This window comes from Rhea pennata, chromosome 1 (genome assembly GCF_028389875.1).
Source record: "Rhea pennata isolate bPtePen1 chromosome 1, bPtePen1.pri, whole genome shotgun sequence".
Lineage (NCBI taxonomy): Eukaryota > Metazoa > Chordata > Aves > Rheiformes > Rheidae > Rhea > Rhea pennata.
Window position 1 is genome coordinate 66,176,961 of NC_084663.1, and position 24,165 is coordinate 66,201,125.

Sequence of the window (24,165 nt, forward strand, 5' to 3'; positions counted from 1 at the left end):
AATCTTAGAATTTCTAAATTTTTACATATGGTCACTCACATGAAAGCAATCACGAGTGACAATCTCATAGCACTAGCTGCATTTCCAAAGTAATGTTAACCTTTACCCAAAAAAGAAAAGACATTTGTTTCCTAGTTTTAAGAGTTTTTTCTCCTTTGAAATGAAATTAGCAGAGTTTTGCTCGATCTACCATCCATTATTTCAACATTTGCTTTAAAATAGAAATTAAATTGCCCTTTAAAAATGAGTGCCTTTAAGGAAAGATGCAAGTTGTTTAAAAGTATCATGACGTAGGATATAGTATCCAATTGAAATGAAACTTGAATCTGACACATTTTACACTATTTAAAAAAAATGCATTTTTTTAATTCTAAAAGTTAAAGAAGTCTATTTGAAATTAAACTTTTAATTTACTTCTGAGTGGCAGCTTGTCCTATGAGATATGCTGTTTACATGAATGAGTATCATGCATCAGATATGATGTTGTATGATACTGTCTGTATTTGTAGTGCTGCTTTTGTCCATTAACATTTTAGAATATGGATTCAATTCACATTTGAAACTTGCTTCATTTTTAATGTGCTTTGCTAATTCTATTCTACAAGTTAGCAAGCAAGCACTTAAGAGTGTATAGTAAATTCAGTCAAAAGTCACTGTTTGCCTAAAATACGAACTAAACAAATTTTGTCTGTCACATGTGACTCAGTGGCTCACAGCCACCAGTGCTGAGGGCTGATAATATAAAGTACATTTCCAGTCTGGATGCCCTTCCTCATGTTTGCCAAGAAGGTTTTGCTTGCTGTGGGACTCTCTTCCAGCTGCTTGTCAGTGTGGATCTGGGTGTCACGTGCTAAATCTCTCACCTCATTTCAATGGCAGTTGTGACGTTTTCTGGTAGTTTGGCTAACTGATGACATTTCACTCTGATATGCAGGTTGCCTTCTGTTATATCTTTGTATTTTTTCTTATCTGAATTGTGCAAGCTCTTTAAAAGCTTACCATGCCTGGCTTTCCAGAGCAGTGTTGTGTGTGGGGTGCAGTGCTCTGTGCTTTCAAACTAATCACTGACTGATTCACTCCAGTGTGGTTTCTTGGCTCTTCTCTTTTGTACTGTGATTATTGATAGAAAAAATGGTTTTTTTGTGTATGTGTGGCCTTTTTTTAAGACACTGTAGTAATAAAATGAAAATCCCGCAGAGACTCTGCAAAGGTAAGTTACTTGTGCCACTTACTTTCCTGGATCACGTGAAGTCCATGTTGTCACTTTAGTAAGACATTGTTACTGCTGTTTTTGGAGAAGCCAGATTTCTTAAAGCCAGGTTTATTTCATAAACAATGCTTTTTAGACATCTCTGACATCTAAATGACTGTACAAGTATTTGCAGTAGAATACGAATTACTAATCATGTCCAAAGGCTGATTGAAACCCTAAGTTTTTTCCTGATTAGCATGGCTTATTGGCAAATATGCCTTGTTTTTTTTCCAGTTGTTCAAGATTATGCTAGATATTTTCTCTGTCGGATTGATGGAGGGTGATTATTAGGGAAAAGGAGATAACAGGCAATCAAAAAAATCATTTGAATATTCCTAGTGATGTAATACTAAATCTAATTTGGAAACAGAAGTGGAAGGTACAGCTGTATCTGGTGGAGTTAGTAAGTGGGCCACCTACTTCCTATGAAAAAGCCTTCCAGGATTGATCCACCTGTTTTTATGAGCAGTCCCAAAGTGTTTCTGGAGCCTGGCAGTGCTGCTTTGGTGTCATAGGACTGCTTAAATGCAAGATAGCATCTGGTCCCATGCAGACGTTAACTCTTCCTTTCTCCCTCTTCACCTTCATCACAAACTGAGACTATCCAAAAGGGAGCCTACAAAGCTCCTTGCAAAGGGGGTCTGCTCTCTGCCCCAGGATGGCACGTGGATTTTGTGTAAAACTCCCGTTGGGTGGAATAAGCCAAGGCAGGGTGTTCTTCCCATCCTTGCCTCTCCCCTGCTTGCACAAGTCCTGTGCTTACAGCGTTGCTGTTGATGGGCCCCCGGCCTGGTGGGAGGGTGGCCATGCTCCCTTCACCAACAACGTGATACTGATGTGAGCCCCCAGCAAGGTGGCAGCAACCTTTTGCTTCTGCTGGGAGCCTGGAGAGGCTTTTCCTGTGCTCCATGCTTCCACATCTGACCTGTCTTTTTTTTTTTTTTTTTTTCCTTTTTTCTCCCTGCTCCCCTTTGCACCTCTTTACTCTTTTTTCCCTTTTTTCCTTGAGTCTGCATCAGTTTTCATCTGTGCAAGGAGTGCCCAAGGGAAATGGAAAACACTATGCACAAGTCTTAGGAACCTACAAGTAAATAAAGGCCTATGTTCATTTCTCTTACCTATGAATTGCTTTGCAGACCTTGGATACAAGGTGCTTTGGAAATCTTGTGCTCAGGAACAGATGCCGGCACATATCAGTAGTTAATTACTGTCAGACAAAACCTCTCAGATGAGCACCTCTATATTCCATTGCTTCTAGCAAAGCAGCAGTGTTGGGACTAAGACAGCTCTGCCAGTGATAAAGAAACGTCATGTGCAGCCTTAAACCCTGTAGCAGTAGGAAGCAGTGCTGGGATGTCTGTGTGAGCGGGGAGCTGAGAAGGCCATGCAACTAAAGCAGCCTCTTTTGGGCTATCTTTGCAACTTGTGTGCTTTTGCTCTTTTTTCCCCTCCCACATGCTTTCAAGGCTGTCTTGAAAAACCATGGCTTTCAGTCAAAAGTGTTCAGTTCACTCTGCTCTCTTTAAGTCTTTTATGTGTAAAGAGTCAGTTACTCGCTATGGTGGAGGAGATGCAAAGCTGACTGCCTGGAGGTGTGAAGCACTGATAGCTCATGCTTTCTTTAAGTTAATAAGGCTTTGGGAACAGGCTCCCTCTGCCCTTACTTCCTAAAAATGAGGGGTAAAGCCTCCAGACTGAATTGATATCATATGATCTGTCTTTTGAACGACATGGAAGTGTCAGTCCCGTGGCCCAAAGAAGTGGCAAAGTCAGGCAGTGGCAAAGCAGCGGACTTAGCTAAATGTACTTTTTCTGGATTTCCCCACTCTCCTCCCACCCCCAGACTACCTCTCATAAAAACCCAGACAATTTCACAAAACCCAGACAGTTGTCAGCTGAAATTCTGATGGGAGAAACCACAAGCCTGATTTCTGCTAAGGGGAGGTTGCAGCAATTCTGTTTTTCATTTTTTCTGAAGAATAAGGGGATGACAACATGATCTTCGTTTGACAGGGATAGCCCAATACTGGCTAGCTTGCTGCACTATTTGAGCAAAATACAAATATAAGATGAAACTGCAGTTAAGGGAAAATGAATCACTTGAAAAAATGTAGCTGTGTTAAGGATCCATTGATATATATGTGTGTGTGTGTATAAATATATATATGTATTTCCCCCCTCTGGTCCAATCCTGCATACCAGTATAGGATTTAACTCTGGTTCCTATACTGTTTCCACAAAATCTGTTTTAGAGAATGAGCTGAGAAAAGCGATTTTGGAAGTGAATCTTTAATCAGAAAAATGTATCTGTTTCTTAGTTTCATGACTGTCTTCTAAACAGAGAAATGCAGCTACATAAAACTTTGTATTTTGCTAAAAATTTTTAACACATTGGTCTCTCTGATGTCTACAAGTGAGCACAAGAACTAGAACAAGTAAATGACATCATTAATATGTATTGCTACTAGGACTCCTATTTACAGCTATGCCCCACTACTAGATGATTAATCGATTCAGCTGTTGACTGTCATCTCTATGGCCTATTTATCAAGCAAAAGGTGTTTTTACAACACCTGTGTAATGCAGATAGGAAAATTGTCCCCCTGAAGAAGGGCTGGACCTGTGAGCTGTAGTGGTGTTAGTGTTGCTAAACCTCACAGGCTGAGCAGTTAGTTCAGTCAGGTTACTGCAATAACATTTTTCAGTGACAGAAAGATGAACTCTCGCAGGAAATTGGACTGGCTTTCTCTTAGCTACGGAGAACTTAAGGAAATCTTCTAGATGCTCTTTGAAGTTGTAGTAGAAGCAACCAAACAAATTTACTATCAAATATCTGCATTTCTGCTAGTTCTCAGGTCTAAGGTGAAGATACGTGAAGGTGCAATTAAGAAATAACCTCCTGCCTGTTTACTCGATCATGCAAGTGCATTAGTTACTGTGTAATGCTCAGAACTAAGTACGTTGCCGAGTATGTTTAAGTGCCTACCTGGAGAGAGCATGTCTGCTGGCTTTGCTGGTTGAGATTTTTATCTTGTAGAACTTGATACCTCAACAAAGAACTTACAGGCAAAAGTAAGAGCTTCTACTGCTGTGCTCTATGACGAAGTAATATTCCCAGAGTAATATTTTCTGCACTGCAGTCAGCTTAGTAACAGAGCAGGAAAAGGACCCTCATCCTGTACTCTGGCCTGCCATGGAAGCTAGTGCCAGCGCTTGTCCAAGTGGAAAAATACAGTGAGCTGATCAGCTAAACCATGGGATGTCTTTGAGTTTGATCCAGTTTAGCTGATACCTCCAGTTTTTGTTGCCCTTTCTATGATGCATATGCTTTTGCTAGATTTGGGGGTTGCCTCAAGCAGAAGCAGGCTGGATTTCCCTGCCAGAGCTCCTTACATTTTAACATTTGTATTTTGTCCTGCCCCAGGAAATACGCCTGTAGCAATCATCACCTTGGACTTTTTTCCTCTCAGGTACAAAATATCATTGTAAAGTCTTGTTTGCTTTCTCCTTCCCCTCCATGAATATCCACCAAAATTAAACAAAACGTATGCAGTGCTGGAAAAAACAATGCAGCAAAAATACTAGGTAGGTGACTGAGCATGTGTCTGGTAAAAATGAGCGTGTGTCTAAACAGCGTGTTAAAAATAAGCTATTGCATAAAAGCACCTGTATCCTTAAAATCCCCAATATGCCTTGGAAGAAAAAGGTTTTAAACTACTTCTTCAAACGTGTTTGCTATTGGGGCAGCATCCCTCCGCCCGGCGCGGTGGCTTTCGGGGCAGGGGAAGCGCGGCGCCGTCGGAGGCGACTCGCGGATCTCGAGGAACTTCCCGCCGCCGCCGCCGCACGGGAGGGAGCGACGGCGTGAGCCTCCGCTTCCTCCTCCCGGCCGAGCAGGAGGGTGGCGAGGTCGGAGCGAGAAATTCCCGACCTTCGCGTCTTGCTCCTCCACCCGTTCCTGCTGTGCTGGTGCCGCAATTAGGGCATTCCCGTCCGCGGGGTCGGGGAAGGTGCCCGCCTTTTCTGGAGGCGAGGAGGAGAGCGCTCACCCTGCTCTCTAAACTGAAGACATTTTAAAGAGTTTCTGTGCATTTGTTTTTCTGGTGCACGTCCTTTCCTCCCCGAAATCTGAAAAAAAAAAAAAAATAAAATCCCTGCAGCGAGGAACTTTAAAGCAGTATCTCAGATAGCAAAGGGTTCCTGAAGCTTTGCCGGGAGCGGAGCATTGCAACTCTGTTTTCCTTTTTTACTGTGTTTTCCTCTCAGGCGGCTGCAGACCTCGGCTCTACAAGGCAAGGACTGAGAAGCATTGCTCTAAGCAGCAGTTTGTGCGGTCATTTCCTTAGATTAATGCTGATTCATAGCTTTCCCGTATAAAGAAGATTGTTTTTTAGCTCACAGTGAGCCAGATGACTGTGTTGACTGTGCTTCCCAAGGAGCAAAGGGCGCGTGCCAAATGGCCCTGGCCTCAGAAAGCATCGCGTAACTCCTGAACTCTGATTTTGCAACATCATTTAGGAAGCTGTTAGCTGTGCAAATGTTGTATTGTGACATGCAACTCAGCAAGCAGAGATTACATTTCCACGGTCCGCTTTGCCTTCAGAGAAGGGCAAAGTGACATTAGTAAACTCATAGTTTTTATTTTTCTTGCAGGAATGGTGGGTTGCCTTTACAGCTTGCCAAACAGTTGAATTTTTTTCATGCAAAATAACCTCTGGTTTAAAAAATTTGAAATCTTGGTTTTATTTTTAGGTATAAAGAGAAATCAAAATATTTCTATTTTAAAGAAAAGAGATCAAATTCTATTTCATAGCTTTTTATTCTTTTTTTATTTAAGTATCTAAGCAACACTGAGAAGTCTCAAAGCAAGCCTTTGAGTGCCAAGTAAGTTTTGTTGAAAACATTTGCCGGTTAAGGATTTCATCCTGTTCTCCTCTCCTAGGTGAGAAAGGAACAGAACAGGAGATGATAATTCAAGACCCAAATGTGGTTTTAAAGTAAGAAGACTGGAATTAGTAAGCTAATATCTTAATCAAGAATCAAGGCTGGAAAAAAAGTATAACGTATGGTAGTGTAGTTAATAGATTTTAAGACCTTCTTATTTTGATTGCTATGTTGCGTACTGTAGACTTTCCAACAGTGGAAACTCTGTTAACAATATCACCTTGAAATACACTATTTGTATGCTGATAACTGGATGCCTTTCTGCTTGAAGTCTTATTTCAATCTTTCTCTTTGCACTTTCTGGCATCTTTATGCGTGGCAAAAGTCTGTCCTTGAAATTTGTCATGGAAGAAATACATGTTTAATGCAGGACTTGTGATATAAAAAACATGTATAGTGAAGCCGTGAATAATTTGTAATAGCTGAGAGGTGCTCATACCTTTTATGACCTTCAGACAATTTCTTGGGCGCTTTAGGGAAAGAGCTCTTTCAATGTTTAAGTAAAGCTATCTCTAGGTATTCAAACTGTAGGGAAAGGTGGAGATTCAGATGACTCCAGGGTCTTTTCCCATAAACTCAAGCATTAATTTTTCTCTTACCAAAATATTTCCATGCAGTAAATACTAAGTTGGAAGCTGTGCTGCAACTGTGGTAAGATTTTGGTGGGAAGGAGGGAAAGATTTGAGTGAACGTGCATCTTTGACGTTTCTCCTTCGAAAGTGTCGGGAGTAAAAAGGCACTTGGGATTTCGCGTAGCCATTTGCTAGTGAAACAAAACTGTGCAGGTCGGCTCCCGCTGCAGCATCGCTGCTGCGACAAGTCACCGCTTCTTCCTTTCTTGCAGGAGAGAACTTCGACCAGAGTCCCTTGAGAAGAACTTTCAAGTCCAAAGTTTTGGCTCACTACCCGCAGAACATAGAGTGGAACCCCTTCGATCAGGATGCCGTCAACATGGTAGGTGGGGAAATCCTCCTGTTTCCTGGCAGTTTCCACTCCAGAACGGTTCCTGGGTTGTTTACCACCATGCTCGGTGGTTTAATTCTGTTGGGACTAAGGGCACCCACTAGGCGTGCCAGCTGAAACGGCACGGAGGAAGAGGTATCGTAAATACACAGAAATACTTCTGGGCAAAACAAAGGTTAGATACTGGACTTCTCTCATTAGCTCTAATTAAATCTAGTGTGTGGTGAAACGAGTCCCAGTGGCTGGGTGAGAAGGAGGGGTAGTCACCTTGCATACACATCAGCAGATTTAAAGGAGATTTACTGAGGAATTTTTAAGACACTAGTAGCCATGAGAAATTTCTGAGGATCAAAGTTCTTGTTGCTACATATGAAGAGAGAGAGGGGGATCTTTGATCAAAAGCTGGAACTCACCTAAACAGCAGCTTTTGTGGGGTTTTTAATGGCATCTCTGCACTGATGCATGCACTTTTCTGTACATCTCTTCCCTGTCAGCAAAGTTTGAGATAAGTTTGTTTGTGTGGCTGAAGTCCCATGAATAGGGCAATAGGAGAGAAGAGAATTTCTGCAGTTTTATGTGTGTGCAGGAGAATTAAAAGACCAAGGATCCACTGGAAATTTTCCCAAAGAGCTGATATTCAAGGGTGTTTCCAAAAATCACAAAGTCCTTGTTAAGAACATATGCTGACAAGAACAACTAATTACTGTCATATGAGATAAGCTTCCCGGTACAGAAAATGCTCTTTGTTTTATAATTGTGCCATCCCGCATCTGTCATTATGTTTTAAAAGTAAGTAGATGGAGTAATAACATTAAAGCAGTATTACCAATGCCAGCTGTTTTTGAAACTATGTATTGGATCTAACTCAGAATTGGACAATTAGGGAACTCCTTCTCCCCAGTCTAGTTTAGACTTGTCACATCTTAGGAGAGTAGGATTAAATAGTAGCTATTTCAAAATAGAACTAGCCTGAGCATTTGTGGAAATATTAATTCCAGGTAATCCCTTGACCTTCACCCTTTTGCAGAGATAAGGAGCTAAGGAGTGGTTGCCGTTGGCCTCACTTCCTTCACTACCACATTAAATAGCTATTGTAAATGCAGTCCGAATTACATTTAGTTCGTATTTTCAAACTGTTCTCTGCAATTGTGAAGGTCTAGAAATCTCCAAATATGATCTCAATTTTAACTGTTTTTTGATGCGTGTGCTAAACTGTGCCAAAAATTCAGTGTGAAAACGCAAGCTGGTAGTAGCAGTGACACTGGGAGTTGATACTGTGGTATGGCAGTCATGCCTAGAAAGGCAGAGATGCCCCCGATGCCAGCATTAGTCCCCCTGCCCACCAGCGGCTGGAGATTTTGCTCTCTCTGCTTCCAAGTGTGCACCGATGGAGATGGTGTAATACTAGAGCAAGTCTCCACGTTTCTTTGGATAAACAGAAGGCACGAAGGAATCAGAGCAAAGGCGAGAGACACAGCTAAGGTGGTAAACTCAGCTACTTAGGCAGCTCCTGCCATTTAGTTAGTGGAGAGGCAGGTTTGGGATTTTTCTGCATCGGCAATGTGAGAAGAGGAGAAGTGAATGAGGGTGGGCAGCAGGAATACAGCAGCAAGCATCAACAGCTAGAATTGCTGCGTTGGTTGTACGTCACATTACCGTTGAAAATGTCTAGTATTCAGTAAATGTGATCATATTATCATACAAAAATAGAATATTGAAAACCAACAGGAGACCTATTAAAACAAAATAATTGGTCTGAACTGCACTCAGACGAAGTCATGTAGCTGAAGAACACGTCTTTCATTTGCAATGTATTTGGGAAAAAACGGCATTTGCTAACAGCAGCAGCACTTAATAGTCTTTTAAATTATCTTCTGGGAAACTTTTTTTTATTGTTTTGATCCAAAGAATCATTTAAAGTAATTCCCACCTCCCTCAGAATACCCACAGAATACCCTGAGGCAATTACTGGCCTTTCTGATCTCTCCTTGCTGTATTAGTTCTGCCTACAGTTCTGCCCATGTGCTTTCGGTGAGTTTTCCAGAAGCAATTTCCCTCAGAGAAGAAAATACATAAATCCTTGAAGGGTTAACTTGTGGGAGTTCTGGCTTTGCTAGATGCCTAAGGAATTTCAATTGCCTTTTGAAACCATTCTATCACTTAAAAAAAAGTACCTGTAAGTCCTGAGAAATCACTCTGCCTACCAGTCATGTTTTATCTCCCTTTCAAAGTAGTATAGAGTTCTATTTTATAGGGAAATACTTTCTTTTTTTCCACTGCTTCCACCAATGGGATTATCCCTGCCTGATGTCTCATGCTATTTTCTGCGGCCATTCTGTGACAGTCATGTGATATACCAAATTGAAGTTTTCGTTAGGAAGGAAAGTGAAATTTTTAAGAAATAACTCCTGTTTTAGTCCTCTAGGTCAGCAAGGTGCATAAACATTTGCATATATTTCTGGAGTCCGAGGCAATATTGCACGTTCAAAAAGATCATGTACCCAAATAAAAGAATTAAAGGATACTTGGTGTCATTTTAGAAGAGCAGATTTTAATACAAACTGAAGCATCTCTCTCCACCCTCTCACCCAAGGCACAGTTTAGATGTAGAATTTGCTGATGCAGCATGTTTCAAGCATGGAAAAATACGCATGGATTAAAATGGGAAGTAGAGGGTCTAGTGAAGAGTAGGGGATTCTGGTGATGCTTTGATCCAGAGGGAACCTTTGGCTGAGGAACATCTGAAACTGATGATGACCCTGTTTCTGCACTGAGAAAGGGGCATCTTCTGCTCTTTGCTTCTAGAAACAGGATGCTGAGCTGTCTGTATCTTCTTCCCTTGCCTTGTGCAACTGCTTTGGCTTTGACAAACCCTTGTTGATCATGGGCCCTACTTCAAGTAGAATTTAATCCCACTTTTTTCCTGCTGATAGAGATTCTTAAATATTCCGGTGGCTAAGTGCTCTGAAAAAGAAGACGGTGTGCTTTGTCCAGTCATCTCAGATCATTTTGTGTTTCTACACTGATGCAATAAAGATGATTGACTGTTTTCTCACTAGCCAGCTAGTCCGCTAGCTTTAGCAGCGCGCAGAGCCTTCAGTCCCACTAGTGCATCCCAGGCTGCTTTTCTCCAACGCTCTCCTGGAACATACGTAGCAAGCACAAATGAGGTGGAAAGTGATTGATATTCCAGACACTGAGATGAAAGTTTTTATTCATTAGTCTACTACAATTTTGAAGCTTTGTGTGTTGCTTGAGAATGAACATTGACCCTTTCCTTTCAGTTTCCGTATGAAGCTTGCTGCCTGAGTGACTCTTGGTCATTCTCCCCTTCCTGTCCTGGCTTGTTTTTCTCTCTGCCTTTCCTCTGTCCTGTTCTAGGTCTAATAGCGACGGCAGTCTTTTCGTCACGTCACGTCACATAGACAGAAACTTAAAATGTTGAAATTCAGCATATATTAGGCTATGGCTGCAAGTTAATAGATGGGTGTTCTTGTGTGTGTGTGGAATGAGTAGACAAGGAAGGAGGGAATAGTTTTTAAGGCTTGGAGGAGATCTGATACAGCCTTCTGAAACTGTCTCAATTGGTCTGAACTTCCTTGATGCTTATCTGCTCTTGATTATTCCGGTGCATATAATTTGCTTTTCCAGGTATTTGTCTGTAAAACCAAGAAGGTATCATCTCTGACTGATAGTGTTGCGGTTAAAACCTATGATTTCAGACTGATCAGATTTGTTAAGGCACTATCAAAAGCTCACATTCTAGAAATAAAGTTTTATTAAATAAGTCTGCCAAAAAGGAGGTGGAGAGATACTTATCATACGGAATAAATTTAAATGAAGTGTGAAACAAGGATTTTCTATTTCTGCTTTGTTGGACAATTTCAACATAGCCTTAACCATGGCAATGCTGTTAATGCCTCAATAATAAAAACTATAAACCTTTTGAATGAAAATGTGGCTGCTGTTCAAAAATGGCTCAAGCTGCAATTTCATGGCTTGTGTCAGCAAAGCCTGTCAATTGAATTAAATCCTTCTATCAGCTACTGGCCACTTCTTGCCCTGTCCATTAACTTCTAGAGCAACAGGTAAGAGCCTACATAAATTAGAGGCCTGCTAGTATGTTGTGAATTTTAGAGTCTGAATCACAAAAGCTGAGTATTTTTGTGTGCTGTTTAAATGAATGAGACAGAGCCTATTTGCTAGTGAAAATAATTTTATACAGCTCTGAAGGTAACATTGCAAAGTTTGCTACTAGTGCTCACCATTTGGAGCAGCAGGAACACCTGGAAGTCCCTTTCTTCCCCCCCCCCCCCCTTTTTTTCCCCTCCCTTTCTCTTGCCTCAGTTGGAAGCTTTAATGCTTGGCTTATAGACGTACTAACTGGGTCAGAATGTGATGAGTTTCATGCTGATGCACATCTAAACATATTTTGCTGGATATTAGTTATTTTGTATTAGACAGCTGATAGAATTCCTGAGGAATGTCTGAAAAAATGCCTCAAGTTATCCCTAGGGGTATGTTTCAGAGAAATGCTTCAGTGTAATAGAATTACTGCAAAATATTTTGCTGACTGGTAAATCAAAACTAGCCTTACATAGATTACTTTTTCTGTTCTTTTTGCTGCTGATCTAAGCTATTTTATAACACTTAAGAAAGAAAGTAGTGGTAATAGCTGCCTGTTAGTTATTTTATTTTCTTTTAAGAAAATTAGGAATGATCGAGCAATTTCATTTCAAGGATTGTGCCTCATTTGAATTCAGTGATACAAGATGCTCCTCTGACTCACTGAGTTTAGAGTACAGTGAGCACGAAATATACTGAGAAAAAAAAGTGAATATTTTTGTATGGTGCTTATATAAATAAGAGCCTATTTGGTGGTGAAAACAATTTTACAAAGCAATGAAGTATTCACAATGACATATTAGATGGATAATTTTTGGAGGCTGTTTTCCTGGTCATGACACACACTTCTGTTAAGTAGCACCAGGCTGTTTGTTCTTAGGCTTATTTTCAGGGGGACTTTGAGAATAGCTTGTGTTGCAGCAGGAAAAGACTCCTGTAAAACAAAAGTAATGACAATAAAATTGTTGCTCAGAAAATTTTATCTCTTTCTTCTCCTCTTCCCCCAGCTGTGCATGCCCAAAGGGCTGTCCTTCAGAACGCAGGCGGATAACAGAGACCCGCAGCTCCACTCGTTCATCATCACCCGAGAAGATGGCTCTCGTACGTACGGATTTGTGCTCACTTTCTACGAGGAAGTCACAAGCAAGCAAATCTGCACAGCCATGCAAACGCTTTATCAGATGCACAACGCTGAGCAGTACAGCAGCGTCTGTGCCTCGTCCTCGTGCAGCATGGACTCCTTGGCCAGCAGCATTGACGAGGGAGATGCCACTTCCCTCGCCAAGCTCCAGCGGTATAACTCCTATGACATTAGCAGAGACACGCTGTATGTATCCAAATGCATATGCCTCATCACTCCTCTGCCCTTTATGCAAGCCTGCAAGAAGTTCCTGATCCAGCTCTACAAAGCAGTTACCTCCCAGCAGCCACCACCTCTGCCCCTAGAGAGCTACATCCACAACATCCTGTACGAGGTGCCCCTGCCACCCCCGGGCAGGTCACTGAAGTTTTACGGGGTTTACGAGCCCATCATTTGCCAGAGGCCTGGCCCCAACGAGCTCCCGCTGTCTGACTACCCATTGCGGGAGGTCTTTGAGCTTCTGGGACTGGAGAACCTCGTCCAGGTTTTCACTTGCGTTCTCCTGGAGATGCAGATCCTGCTGTACTCCCAAGGTGGGCCTTCTGCTAGCGGCTCGCGCTTCTCACCCTGCCGGGTAGTCTCTAGATAGCTGCCATGGCAAGAGCTTCACTAAAGCTGTTGATTTTTTTCAGTGGGTTTGTGAAATGCAATAACATAATGAAAAAAATGGAGGAGAAATGGATCTGTCCTAATGAAAGCACTAAATAATTGTTTCTTCCAGGCAGTCTGGGTGTCTCTTGTTTAATTATGCATCGTATTTATCACTTGTGAAAGCTAGCAATAGAATTCTCTTAATTGTCATCCTTACGTTGCCCTTGATCATGTTGCAAGAGAGCATGAAACTAATCTTACCTTCTACAGGAAATACCAACATGAAGTAATACATCTTGCAGAAAATATTCTTCCTACTTTCTTTTTCAACTTTCAGTAGCATGCTGAAGTTGAAGGAAAATTTATTTTTCTTGTATGATGGGATAAATTCTGTTTAAAGCAATGACTTTTTTATTGCTTGAAGGCCAGAGTTTTCAGTCGCCAATGAATGACAATAAGGCATCCCTCTTCAGCCTGAGATACGGAGAATTTTTCTTACATGGGTACTGGTACTTTTTATATTTTGTTTTATTTATTTATTTAGAGAAGATTGCAGTTGGCAGAGACTAGTTGCATTGGCAGAAGTAGTTTGCACAGAACCAGTCTGTACTGAAATATGCTAGCAAGCTTTTAAAAATCTGGCTTGTACCTTTTCTCTTCCGGTTGTATTTTTCTGTAATAATACAAGTACGTTGTTACAGGCTTCAAGAATATGGAGTTTGTGCTGGGCATGCTTTGAGGTTTAACCCTCTTATTACTATTTCTTTCCTGTTGATGGTGGTTGAATCTGGCCCCTGTGGTATTTAGGGGCCGAAAGCCACGTGTTGCAGCTGTTGCAGTACAATGCACCAGAGAGCCATAGCAAGTCAAGCTCCAGTTTCGTAAGGACATTCAGGAATTTGCCCAGGCTTTTCAGAGGTTCCTCGAAGTCTCACTGGATGCTATACGAATTATATGGGTTCCTAAATATCTTCTATGATGCTGACCCCAAAATTACTAAAACATGCTCTGCATCAAAAGTTAGGGAGCTTTCATTAGACTAAAATGAACAATAAAAAGCGAGGAGTTAGGCATGTTTTAACAAACACAAGAGAAGATGCTGAATACCCTGACTTCTTAAGAGGTGTCGTTCAAGCAACATGTCAGACAGCTTGAGGTGGAGAGGAAAAAGAGGATGGTGAGTCACCTAAAACAAGTATGAATAGTGAACCTCAGGCACAAAAGTGAATATTTGGGTTTGTCATATAAAAAGAAAAGTTGATAAGGGTGTAGTAATAATACTAATGGATAAAAGACTGAGAATGGAAAAATGTTCAGGGAGGTGGAAGGAGGGTAGCTCTTCTGAAAGTGCCTGGATTCAAAGAATTGCCTGCTCTTTGTAGAGTGCTTCTCCACGCGTACTGCAGGGACTGGCTTTCAAGAACCGAAAGTGAAAGGCTTTTATCTGTTCTCAGCCTGAAGTGTGAGCAGAAATCCTACTGTCGATTGAACTAGGCTGGTTTTCCACTGCTTCTGCATATATGTGTGTGTGTGTGAGAGAGAGCACGTGCACGCTTACCTCTTTCTGTTTGTTTTGTTGCCTTTGCCACTTGAAGCTAGAGTTTGACATTAAGCAGCAATGCAGTCAAAATGCCTCACCATCTCCACCAGTCATTCCCACACTGGTCCCTGGTTACAGATTTGCTAAAAACTAGAAGTGTTTTGCGTAAGCTAGTAGCATTAGCGAAAAAAAATCCTGCTTGTCAGATTACTTTTGAGTAATATCCTGTGCAGATGGAGAGCAGCCTTGATATGCATTACTTTTGCAAGAGACCTTGAAAAAGATACTAAATATTCACTAAATAATTTTGATTCCACTTTCAAAGTGGCACTAGAAGTTAATTAAATAAATGTGGTTTTCTTCTAATTATTGGCTATAACTTAAGAGATTTATTGTTTTCATTGTATATTTTTCTAAAAGGAAAATGTGATAGTGAGAATTAATCCCCTCCATTCCCTAAAGTTCTGATAGTTTTTTTTTTTCCTTCTTCTATTGAAGAATCTAGGGATATCCTTGACATGACCTTTACCTTGCTATCTGATTTAGACATATCTTGATGGAGCATGAGAAAAAACACACATTTAGATGTATTAGGCAAATCCTGTAATTATGTAAATAGCATCATAATGCTCATTCCCAAAGGTGAAGAATGCAGAGTGGAGGGCAAGTGCAAAGCTTCAATATTGGCATATCCTGATAGCTGATTGCTTGGTTAATTGTGCCTTTCTTTTGTATGTCATTTTTTGTGATTACCAAAAGAGAAAACAAAACAGCTGTTTCTCTATTTAATACATAACTAGCTAGATACCACTGAAGTCTCTTCTCTGAGCTCTGAGGTCCACCAAGGAGAACCACTTAACTACAAACTCTTTCAAGGGAAGAGGAAGGTTTTGGGCTTGAATCTCTGTTACTCCAAAGTAATGATGAGAGTGGTCGTGCAAATATGTCTGTCCCTCCCTTTCCAGTGTGAGGAGGATGGACTAGCTGTTACATTTTCCAGCGTGGTCCAGCCTTGCTGCAACCTTCCAAACTCAGCCAGAGATTAGAGATGGTCTTGGGTCCACAGGGTGCAATTTCAAGCGAGCAGTGTTATTACGTCCAAGTCAGAATTCACTGAAATGCTACAATTGCTTCTCGAGAAATAAGAGCACTGTACCAAAGCCTGCTTCAGTTTGCTGAACAGCTTTAGTCAGAGAGCTGTTAATAACATATGTACGGGGAAAATAATGACCTTTTTCATGGTTCTCCTAGCCCATTTGGAAGGAAGCTTTTCATTCAAACTTGCCAAAGAGGATTCCTTGTATATTTATTTATTTTTGATAAAGTGTGTTTTGGAAAGTTGTATGAAAATATAAATAGAAATTGTTCTGCAACCCTGACCATCCAGTGAACTTCCTGGCTGGCTACTGAGAACCTTGAATTTTCTCTCTGAACATCTGGTCGTTAAAGACAGATAAAGTTTTGAGCCCAGGAAAGAGCGGGAGGAATATGAAAACTGCAGACGTACGTCAGCTGACCAAGCAGCTTTCGCTCCTGGCTGTGTAGGAGAGCAGAGCTCGCAGGCAGCCGGTGGCAGGGCCGGCAGTCGAGCCGAGGTGCGCGTGGCGAAGGGCTGGGAGGAAGGTTACGCTGCGACGCAACTGGCTTTTCCCTAGTGAGTTAGGAGGTGCTGACGACAAAGTTTTGTTTTTCCCCATGTAGCCGCGGCGGGACGTTTCCAGCCGCCTGCTCAAAGGCACCTGCCTGCGCGAGGAGGTGAGGGTGCGCGGTGACTCTACCCGGCGCGCCCTGGACTCGTGCCTGGCGCGGTTCGAGGGTGTCCGGCACAGCTCTGCAGCGGGACAGGACCCGTTGGTAGCTATTTCTAGCTGGGGCAAAGGAAGGGATTGGAGCAGACTGTGATTTCGCTTTGCGGCTGTGGCAGGGAGCAGCAGGGAGGCGGAGAGATTAATGCAAAAGAAGGATGAGCTCATTTTTTTCAAACTACTTGGTTCCCAAACATTTTGGACTGCAGGCAACTACCTTAATCCTCAATTTGCCTCAGGCTTGCGGCTGAAACCGTAAAGCAGTCTGGTGCTGCAGAGCTCTTACTGTGGCTTTGGCAACCACAATTTGAGGACTTACTCTAACTAGCACGAACTGCTGGTGTAGATAATTGTGTCCTTCGAGTGCGAAAGCCACCACGAGGAATGAATTTCAGTGCGGAGATGTGAAATAGCCGGGTTGCTTGGGAATGGGAAGCTGCGCTGCGGCACTGCTAGGGCAGAACTCGGGCAGTAAGGAGAGGACAGCTTGACAACTAGCAAGGACCTGTGCTTGCTCCTTAAACGACAAGACTCAGAAAGCAGGTCTTTACTTTTATTGGAGACAATGTGGAGTTCCGGGGAGCTGGTGAAAATGGTTTTTGGTAGATTGATGTGATAGACTGCCGTAAGTGCTGACGTGGGCATGCAGAGGTGATGAAGGAAGCCATACCTGAAGCACAGTTCCTGTGACTCCAGGTTATGTCTTTCTGAGAATACTTTTAAGTTTTGCCAAATTTTAACATTGAGCCTCTAAAAATCAAGGAGAGGGAGCGATTGGGTCCTTCCCCAACCCGTTCTCTCCCCACACACACTTCTTCAGGGTGCATTTGGACTGCAGACTTTCAAACTTCAGCTTGTAAAAATTAACGCTTGGATTATGCATTATTCCTATGCCTTTCAGAGGAGGAACATAAGGATCGCAAGACCATCAGTAACATAGAAAAAGCTGGTGCAGAGAGTCATACTTGTTACCACTGAACAAGGCACGTCATACAGCACACAGCTTGTGGCTTACAGACTTTGTGCCTCAGACCTGCTGTTGTAATTTTATCATAGTTTATTCAGTCTCTAGAAAATAATACCTTTTCAAGAGCTTTTTTTTTATACTTATTATTTTTTATTTTATTGAGAGCATGGATTTCCCATGTGACTGCAGAGATGCAGTAGTACCACGAACGTCCAGGCTCCCAGCAGTTGCCATTGTGTGGTAGCTGCTACATTTTTCCCAAGGATCAGTAGCAAAATGCTACTGGCATGAGGTGTCTGCTGGAGGAAGATGAATTAAATTGTGGGCTCTGCGGAAACCTCGTCAATCCATTCTGTATGTCTGCCTTTCTAGGGATTTAAACACGAGAGGGTACATGTGGATGAGCCAAAGATAAACTTCTTATGGCTTAGGCTGTTTCTGCTCATTAAAATTTTGAGCATTTCCCAAGCTGTTTTTCAAAGGACTTGAGTAATTGCTCCTCAAAGATTGAAATATTCTTTGCATTATTTTTAATCTTAGGAATTATAATACAAATGACTATGCATGTAGAGTTGTGGCCTAGAAAAAGTTGGTAGCTGAAAGATCTTGCTTTTGCAGTGTCTTTTAGGAGGAGATTTTTTAAAAAGAAAATATTTGCATGCTGTGTTTGCCTGTTTAAGCATTTTTACAGCAAACAGCTATGTAGAAAATATTTTTTACCACTCATTATTTAAATAGCTGCACTTCAAACTTGTATTCATAAAAATGTATTGGAACCTATTACAGAACTAAGACTGGACAAGTTATGTGGGGACAAAATGTTTGTATGCTGTGACAGGGGCCAGTGTTGAAAGCCTCAGTGGTGCCATGGTCATAGGAGACTGCAGTGCTTGTTCTCTTAGAAAGGAGACAAGTAATTGGATAGAATAATTGAAGAATCAAATATCCTCTTGGTTTTCAACTTAAGCGAAAAGCAAAGTCAGTTTTCATTTTAATATTTTTTATTTTGTTAGATGAGTCAATATGGCCTGGAAAAATGAGTTTCTAAAGCAGTTGAAAACAAATAATGTATTGATAAAAGCTCCTGTTTGTATCAGTATAGAGGAAGAGTAGCAACTGCTTTTATAACTCCACATGCACAAACACAGTTCATCATCCATCAACTCTTTTACTTTTTTTTATTGATCTTATGACTTTTTCCATTATAAAAGCATCTTTATCTTTTGAGATCAGGAAAAAGGTAAACTAGGCCTTTGCATTCCAAACATGGCAAATGCCAAGCAAATACTATGGCAATCAAAGGTGGTCCTGAACAAAGCAATTGCCTGGTATCATTGCATTTATTTGTTTTGAGAAGGATGTCTGGTGTTGTGGAGCTTTCCCCCCTCCCCTCCTTCTTCTATTTTCCTTTTCCAGCTGGAGTAATGGTAGGAACGGGAGCTAGTTTGGTGCACAGCTTGCAGTAAAGGTGGAAGCTGTGCCCTTCTCGTCATCCTGCTCGGTGAAGAGTGACAGCCACCGCTGCTGGGAGGGGAGGCTCCACCGGCCCCGTCCGCCAAAGGGGAGATGGAGAAGCCCCCTGAGCTGCCAAAGCACATCTTCACGTCTCAGATATTGTCCTACTGCCTTTTTGTGAGCTTGTTGTAGACTTTTACCCTGCTCTCACAGGCTTAGCCAAGCCAGTAATGGGAGCTAATACAAGTTTTCCTGTGAATTAATTCTTAGGGTGGCTCTTAGTCATAAATTAATTTATGCTGGACCACTGATGGCAGGCTGTGACACGGAAGAATCATATAAATGGAAATTTACAGAAGTGGAAGTGATTTTTTTCCATTAAGTGTTTGCCAAAGAGGGGGAAAATGGCAGGAATTGGCCTCAGCAAATATTGGCCTCTGATCATTTTCCCTTAGGGCAGAGCTGACCCGCGGTTTAGGAGGCTAATTCCTAGTTTGGGCAATTAGATGCACACTTGTCTTGATAATGCCGTTAGCTTTAAAAAAATATGTATATTCAGATTTGCATAAATTGCTGCTCTGCTTTTATCTAGTAATTGATGTGCTGTGTCCCTGGCTGGTAAATCCACTCTCCTCCCTGGGGTAGGAGGCACTGAGCTGCTGCGTGGTGTTACCCCACGGCGGTGCACTGCTTACAGCTCCCTCTCCACAGCCTGTTAGAGCTCCTCCAAAGCAGTGCTGGTACGAGGAGACTGCTATGGAGAAGAAACGTTTCCTGAAGCAAATACACACTTTGTTGAGCTTTATTTATTTATCTCCATCCCAGTTGGTGAAAATCACCTGGTCTAACTTGTCAGTCATCACAGCTGCGAGGATCTGAAGCAAGTACAGCTTGGAGGTTTCCAGGGCCCTTTGAAGTCCTATATAAGGCATATATGCATTGCTGCCATGGATCTATTGAAATCTGATTTTTAAAAATTTACTTTCATAAACAATGTTTGTCTTGGAAGTAAATTTCAGATTTCCTTTTTGGTGTGCAGTGTATAACCATTACACATCAGCAGGCACCAAGCCCCTGGAGAGGTCTTGTAGTCATTGCGGGGGTTGTTGTGCACCTTTTTTGCTCATGCTTAAAGTACAAAACAGAATATTAATTTTTATTTTCCAGTTTTCCCAATATACCTAGCTCAACAAATCAATGTCTTGTGAAAGTAGGTGTTGAAGCAGCATTTGTTTATAATATTTTGACTCAAAATGTAGCATATGGAAAGGCTTCTGATCACAAAAATATTTTAACGCTGATAGAGGTGTTTCCCTTTGAACAAGTAGCCCTTATTTATTAAGGTCCATTGAATTTGTTTGTTTGTTTGTTTTTATTTTAAACTACTATTTAGAGTTTTGTTCCTTTTGATCAAGTACTATGTGTGAATATGTTCTAAGTATCATCTTTGAGGATGCATCTTTGAACATGTCATTTTACAAAGATTCTGTTACAATTTATGCATGTTCAAAAGCAATGGAGAAAATGAAGTGGTTTCCGGGTAACCCATCTTTTCAAGTATTTCCAAGTGTTTGCAAATTGCATATAAAACAGTGTTTTAAAAGGAAAAGAAAGAGGAACCACAGCCTATTTTTAAAGCATCGTACTGGATTTAAAAGATCCAGGTTCAGACCCCAGCTCTTCTGTAGGCTTTCTGTGTTATCTTGGGTAAGTTACTGGAAGAGATGATTGGAAAACTGCCAAACTGATCTTTCATCGGAAAGACCGATGTGTTGAAAGTGGAGTAACAGTGTACTGGTTACAACAAGTGTGTGTGTGTGTGTGTGTGTGCTCTTTCCTACACATCCAGTATACTCAAAAATCCTGTGGTTGGGCATTTGCTGAGAAGGTCCCAGGTGAAACTCTCTTCTGTTTGACTATGCTGTAGAATTGAACCCATTTTAGGGGTAGCACCTGAACTAGGCAGATCTTGGCTGCCTCTTGATTTCTCTTTGCTGCAGCACGGAAAGGATTTGGAGATGCCAGACTACTTTGTATAACAGGCAAAGCATTTTTTTCCTTTGGGCTTCATGAATTACTTAGCATCTTGGAACTTCTGTTTCTAATCTGTAAAATGAAAAGAGGGATTTCTTTTTAGTCTTCATTTTATGCATTTGTGCTGCAAGCTCTTTGGGATAGAGACATTTTTGTATGCACAGTATCTGTTGTAGTATCATGCTGATTGGTTATGGTTCTGTTGTTATATTATGATGAATCCACATCAGGAGCAAATATTTGACATATACTATCCTCTTGCAGAAAAACATTTATAGTGAGTTGATGTTTAAATGCTAAACCATTTCCGTCTCCAGCACAAAATAGTCAGTCCTAGTTCTGTAGGAATTTTCAGAGTTTTGCATTTTGGCCATTATGCTGCATGTCTTGTGAGCCGTGTGAATATTTCTGGACGTTTGTAAAGGGTGGCTGAAACGCGGGGTGCGTACGGCAGATCTGCCAGCATGCCTGGAGCGGGGCAGTCCTGCCGCCACTTTCCCCGGTGCAGGGCAGTGAGATGCAGGGGCTTGCCCAGAGGTGCCCAGCAGACACTGCCAGAACCAGGGATGGGTCCAGAGTGATTCAGTTCAAATCCGCTGCTCCAGCACGAAGGATAAGTATGAAAGAGAGATGGGTGCCAAGTCTGCTAAGCTGTTGTTAGGAGGCAGCAGTTGCAATAGGAGCCACTTTGCCCCAGGATTATCTGCCTTAAGGGGTTTTTCTTGGAAAATGCCCTGTGTATAAATTAGAGATTTAACTTTGAACGTGAAGAACTTGCTGGAGGCTCTGTGCTCACTGGCGTTGCCTACCCTGAAGAATGTATCCTGAGAAGGCTACAATGGAAATAAGAGAAGAAGAGCAATTGGCTGGAAAGGCAGATCCAGGGTAAGAAAAACTTACAGCAAAAAACTCATCTGCACACTACAGAGAAACAGGGCTGGTGTCTGGGGTGTTCAGCAAGTCTCCAGGTCCCATGGGTCCTTCCACCACTGCCTCAGGCTGCATGGCAAGGAGAAGGGGAGGGCCTGCCATGGGTGTATGTCTCCACTGCACACCAGGATGTAAATTTTGCTTGTATCTGTACCTAGGGGTGATTTCATACACATCAAGCATTTGCTCTGGTGGCAGCAGCTGCTGCTGTTCACTGTGGGCTGTCAACCTGTTCGTGTTTTTAGAAACGTCCATAGTAGCCTTGGTGGCATCACTGGGTCTTTCTTCGCAGTCCGTGTCTCGTGCGCGGCATGAGGTGGGTGAGCCCTGGGGAGAGGAGGGCATTTATTTCACAGGTTTGAGGAAATTGCCTTGATAGGAGCCTCTGGTCATTGTGAGTTTGTGACTTTTCATAGATAACACCCAAAGAGTATTCTTTCTTTTTGTACCTTTTCCAGATGTTTTTTGCTCTCAGATAGATGTTTGGGAAATGGGACTGCTGTATGCATGCTCTGCTCAACAAAAAAAGCCTTTCTCAAAGCACACTTCCAAAGCTGGTGAATACTATCTAACTAGCTATTCTAGCTCTAAAGGTTGGAGTAAGATGAGAAACTGATTTTCCCACCTAGGCTGTCATTCATAAAATATAACTGGCAAAACTTGACTTACAGTTGGGAATATTTTTGAACACTAATAGTGCTGGCAGGATGGGATCTGGAAATTCTGTCACCCTTGACACAACTACATGCTGTCTGTACATATACTGATTTTTTCTTCCACTTTCATTCTTTTCCTCCTTCCTTTTTCTTTTTTTTTTTTTCCTTTTTTTCCTCTCTCTCCCATTTATTTCTTTGTTTTGAGGAAGTGGATTAGTCTCTTATTTCCAAGTTATCCTCAGTAACCAGGTAAGCCTCCCTCAGATGCTGATGGGTACAAGAATCTGTCTGTTAAAAGGGACTTCGTTTCTTACAGTGAAATTTAAGAAGAGAAGATGTCTATAGGCTTGAGAATAAGCACCAACTAACCAGAATTTTTTACTTTTTAAAGAAATATCAGAAGGACCATCTGTAGGTTTTACTTTTCTAGAGGAATCTGAGGACTTCCTTCTCTTCACCAAAAGAAGAGAACATGAGTAGTTTTTATGTCTGCTCGTCACTAATAAGTGATCCTAAATGGTAACAATTGGCCTAATAATATGGTCATTTACCTTTTCTATTTGTATCATTTTAAATTATTTTTCTCCCAGTAAATTGATGACAAAATTTGTATTAGTGAACATGTTGAATCTTAGCAATAGCACTAAAAAAGATGAGCTCAAATTTCCAGTATTGAATGTCTTTATCAAAAAGATATTTGCAGTCTTTTTGTGAAGATCTATCATTTCACGCGACCATGAGATCCCAACAGATTTTGAAATCTTGTCTTGTATATACTAACACATACTTTCTGTATTTTACTTTTTTAATTTCTAGAACTCAGAATCGTGAAATGTTTACATAATATCATAACTCCCAAGACCCCTAAGCTTCACCACTAGGTGTTGAACATTGATTTTGTATAAATGCACCTCAACAAGCTAGACCAGTGGATATATATAATTACGTGTCATTTCGTGGGGAGAGATTCATAAATAGCTGGTCTTTGGTGTAAAATTAGTAGCTAGGAATGGTTTTGAGGTGTAACCTTGAGGCTACCTTGTATGTATGAAAAACACTTTTAACATTGAATGACTAGCTATTAGAAAGACAAGATGAAAAATGTTTTTGCCCTGCCAGCTGACCTTCTGTAGATCAATGCTGGTTTTCTGCAGAGAGGTACTAGCAAGAAGGAGAAAGGTTATGCAGTTTGTTGTTTTGATTTGCATACTTATTCAAGTGCATCTTCGCCGTGACCCCCCGGAAAGCAGTGCAGTCTCAGATGACAGCACTTTCACTGTCGCTGATGTCTGCCAGCGTCTCAGGCTGCCTGGCTCAGGAAAGGAGAAGAGCCAGACTGAGCTCCTGTCTGTACGAAAGCAGTCTATGGGCTAGAGAAAAGGCTTCCTATATGACTCAAAACCCACGTGTTTGTATGTATATCTTTTAATTTCATAGCGTGGTGAGGAGAGACTGGAAGAGGTGTGAAATGCCCCAGATATTAGCAGGGATCTGAATCTGGCCTCTATGACAGTGAAAACCTTTTGCTTGTTCAAGCCAAAGCTCTTGAGGTTTGTCCATCATGGATGAGAATTTCTATTTTTGCGTACAGCCACAGTGGAAACGTCCCGTCTGTCACTCCTCTAGCAAATTTTTGATTAAGTACTTGTGCACTGAAGGGGAACAGAATAACTCTTTGTGAATAGTAAAGAACGGCTTTCTTAAGTAGCTAAGCCCCAGAGTAGGAATGAGAACTGACTTCGGCTGTTGTCTGTGCAATATA

General features: G+C 41.6%; 1 protein-coding gene across 9 annotated transcripts in view; it reads left to right on the plus strand.

Moving 5' to 3' along the window:
* Positions 1-24,165, plus strand: part of DENND5B (DENN domain containing 5B) — a 117,192-nt gene that overhangs the window by 48,158 nt on the left and 44,869 nt on the right. For all 9 annotated transcript variants that reach the window (XM_062590278.1, XM_062590287.1, XM_062590318.1 and 6 more), the window contains 2 exons: positions 7,041-7,150; positions 12,292-12,958. In XM_062590278.1, the coding sequence (XP_062446262.1) occupies positions 7,041-7,150; positions 12,292-12,958 (777 nt within the window). The remainder of the gene's footprint in view (positions 1-7,040; positions 7,151-12,291; positions 12,959-24,165) is intronic.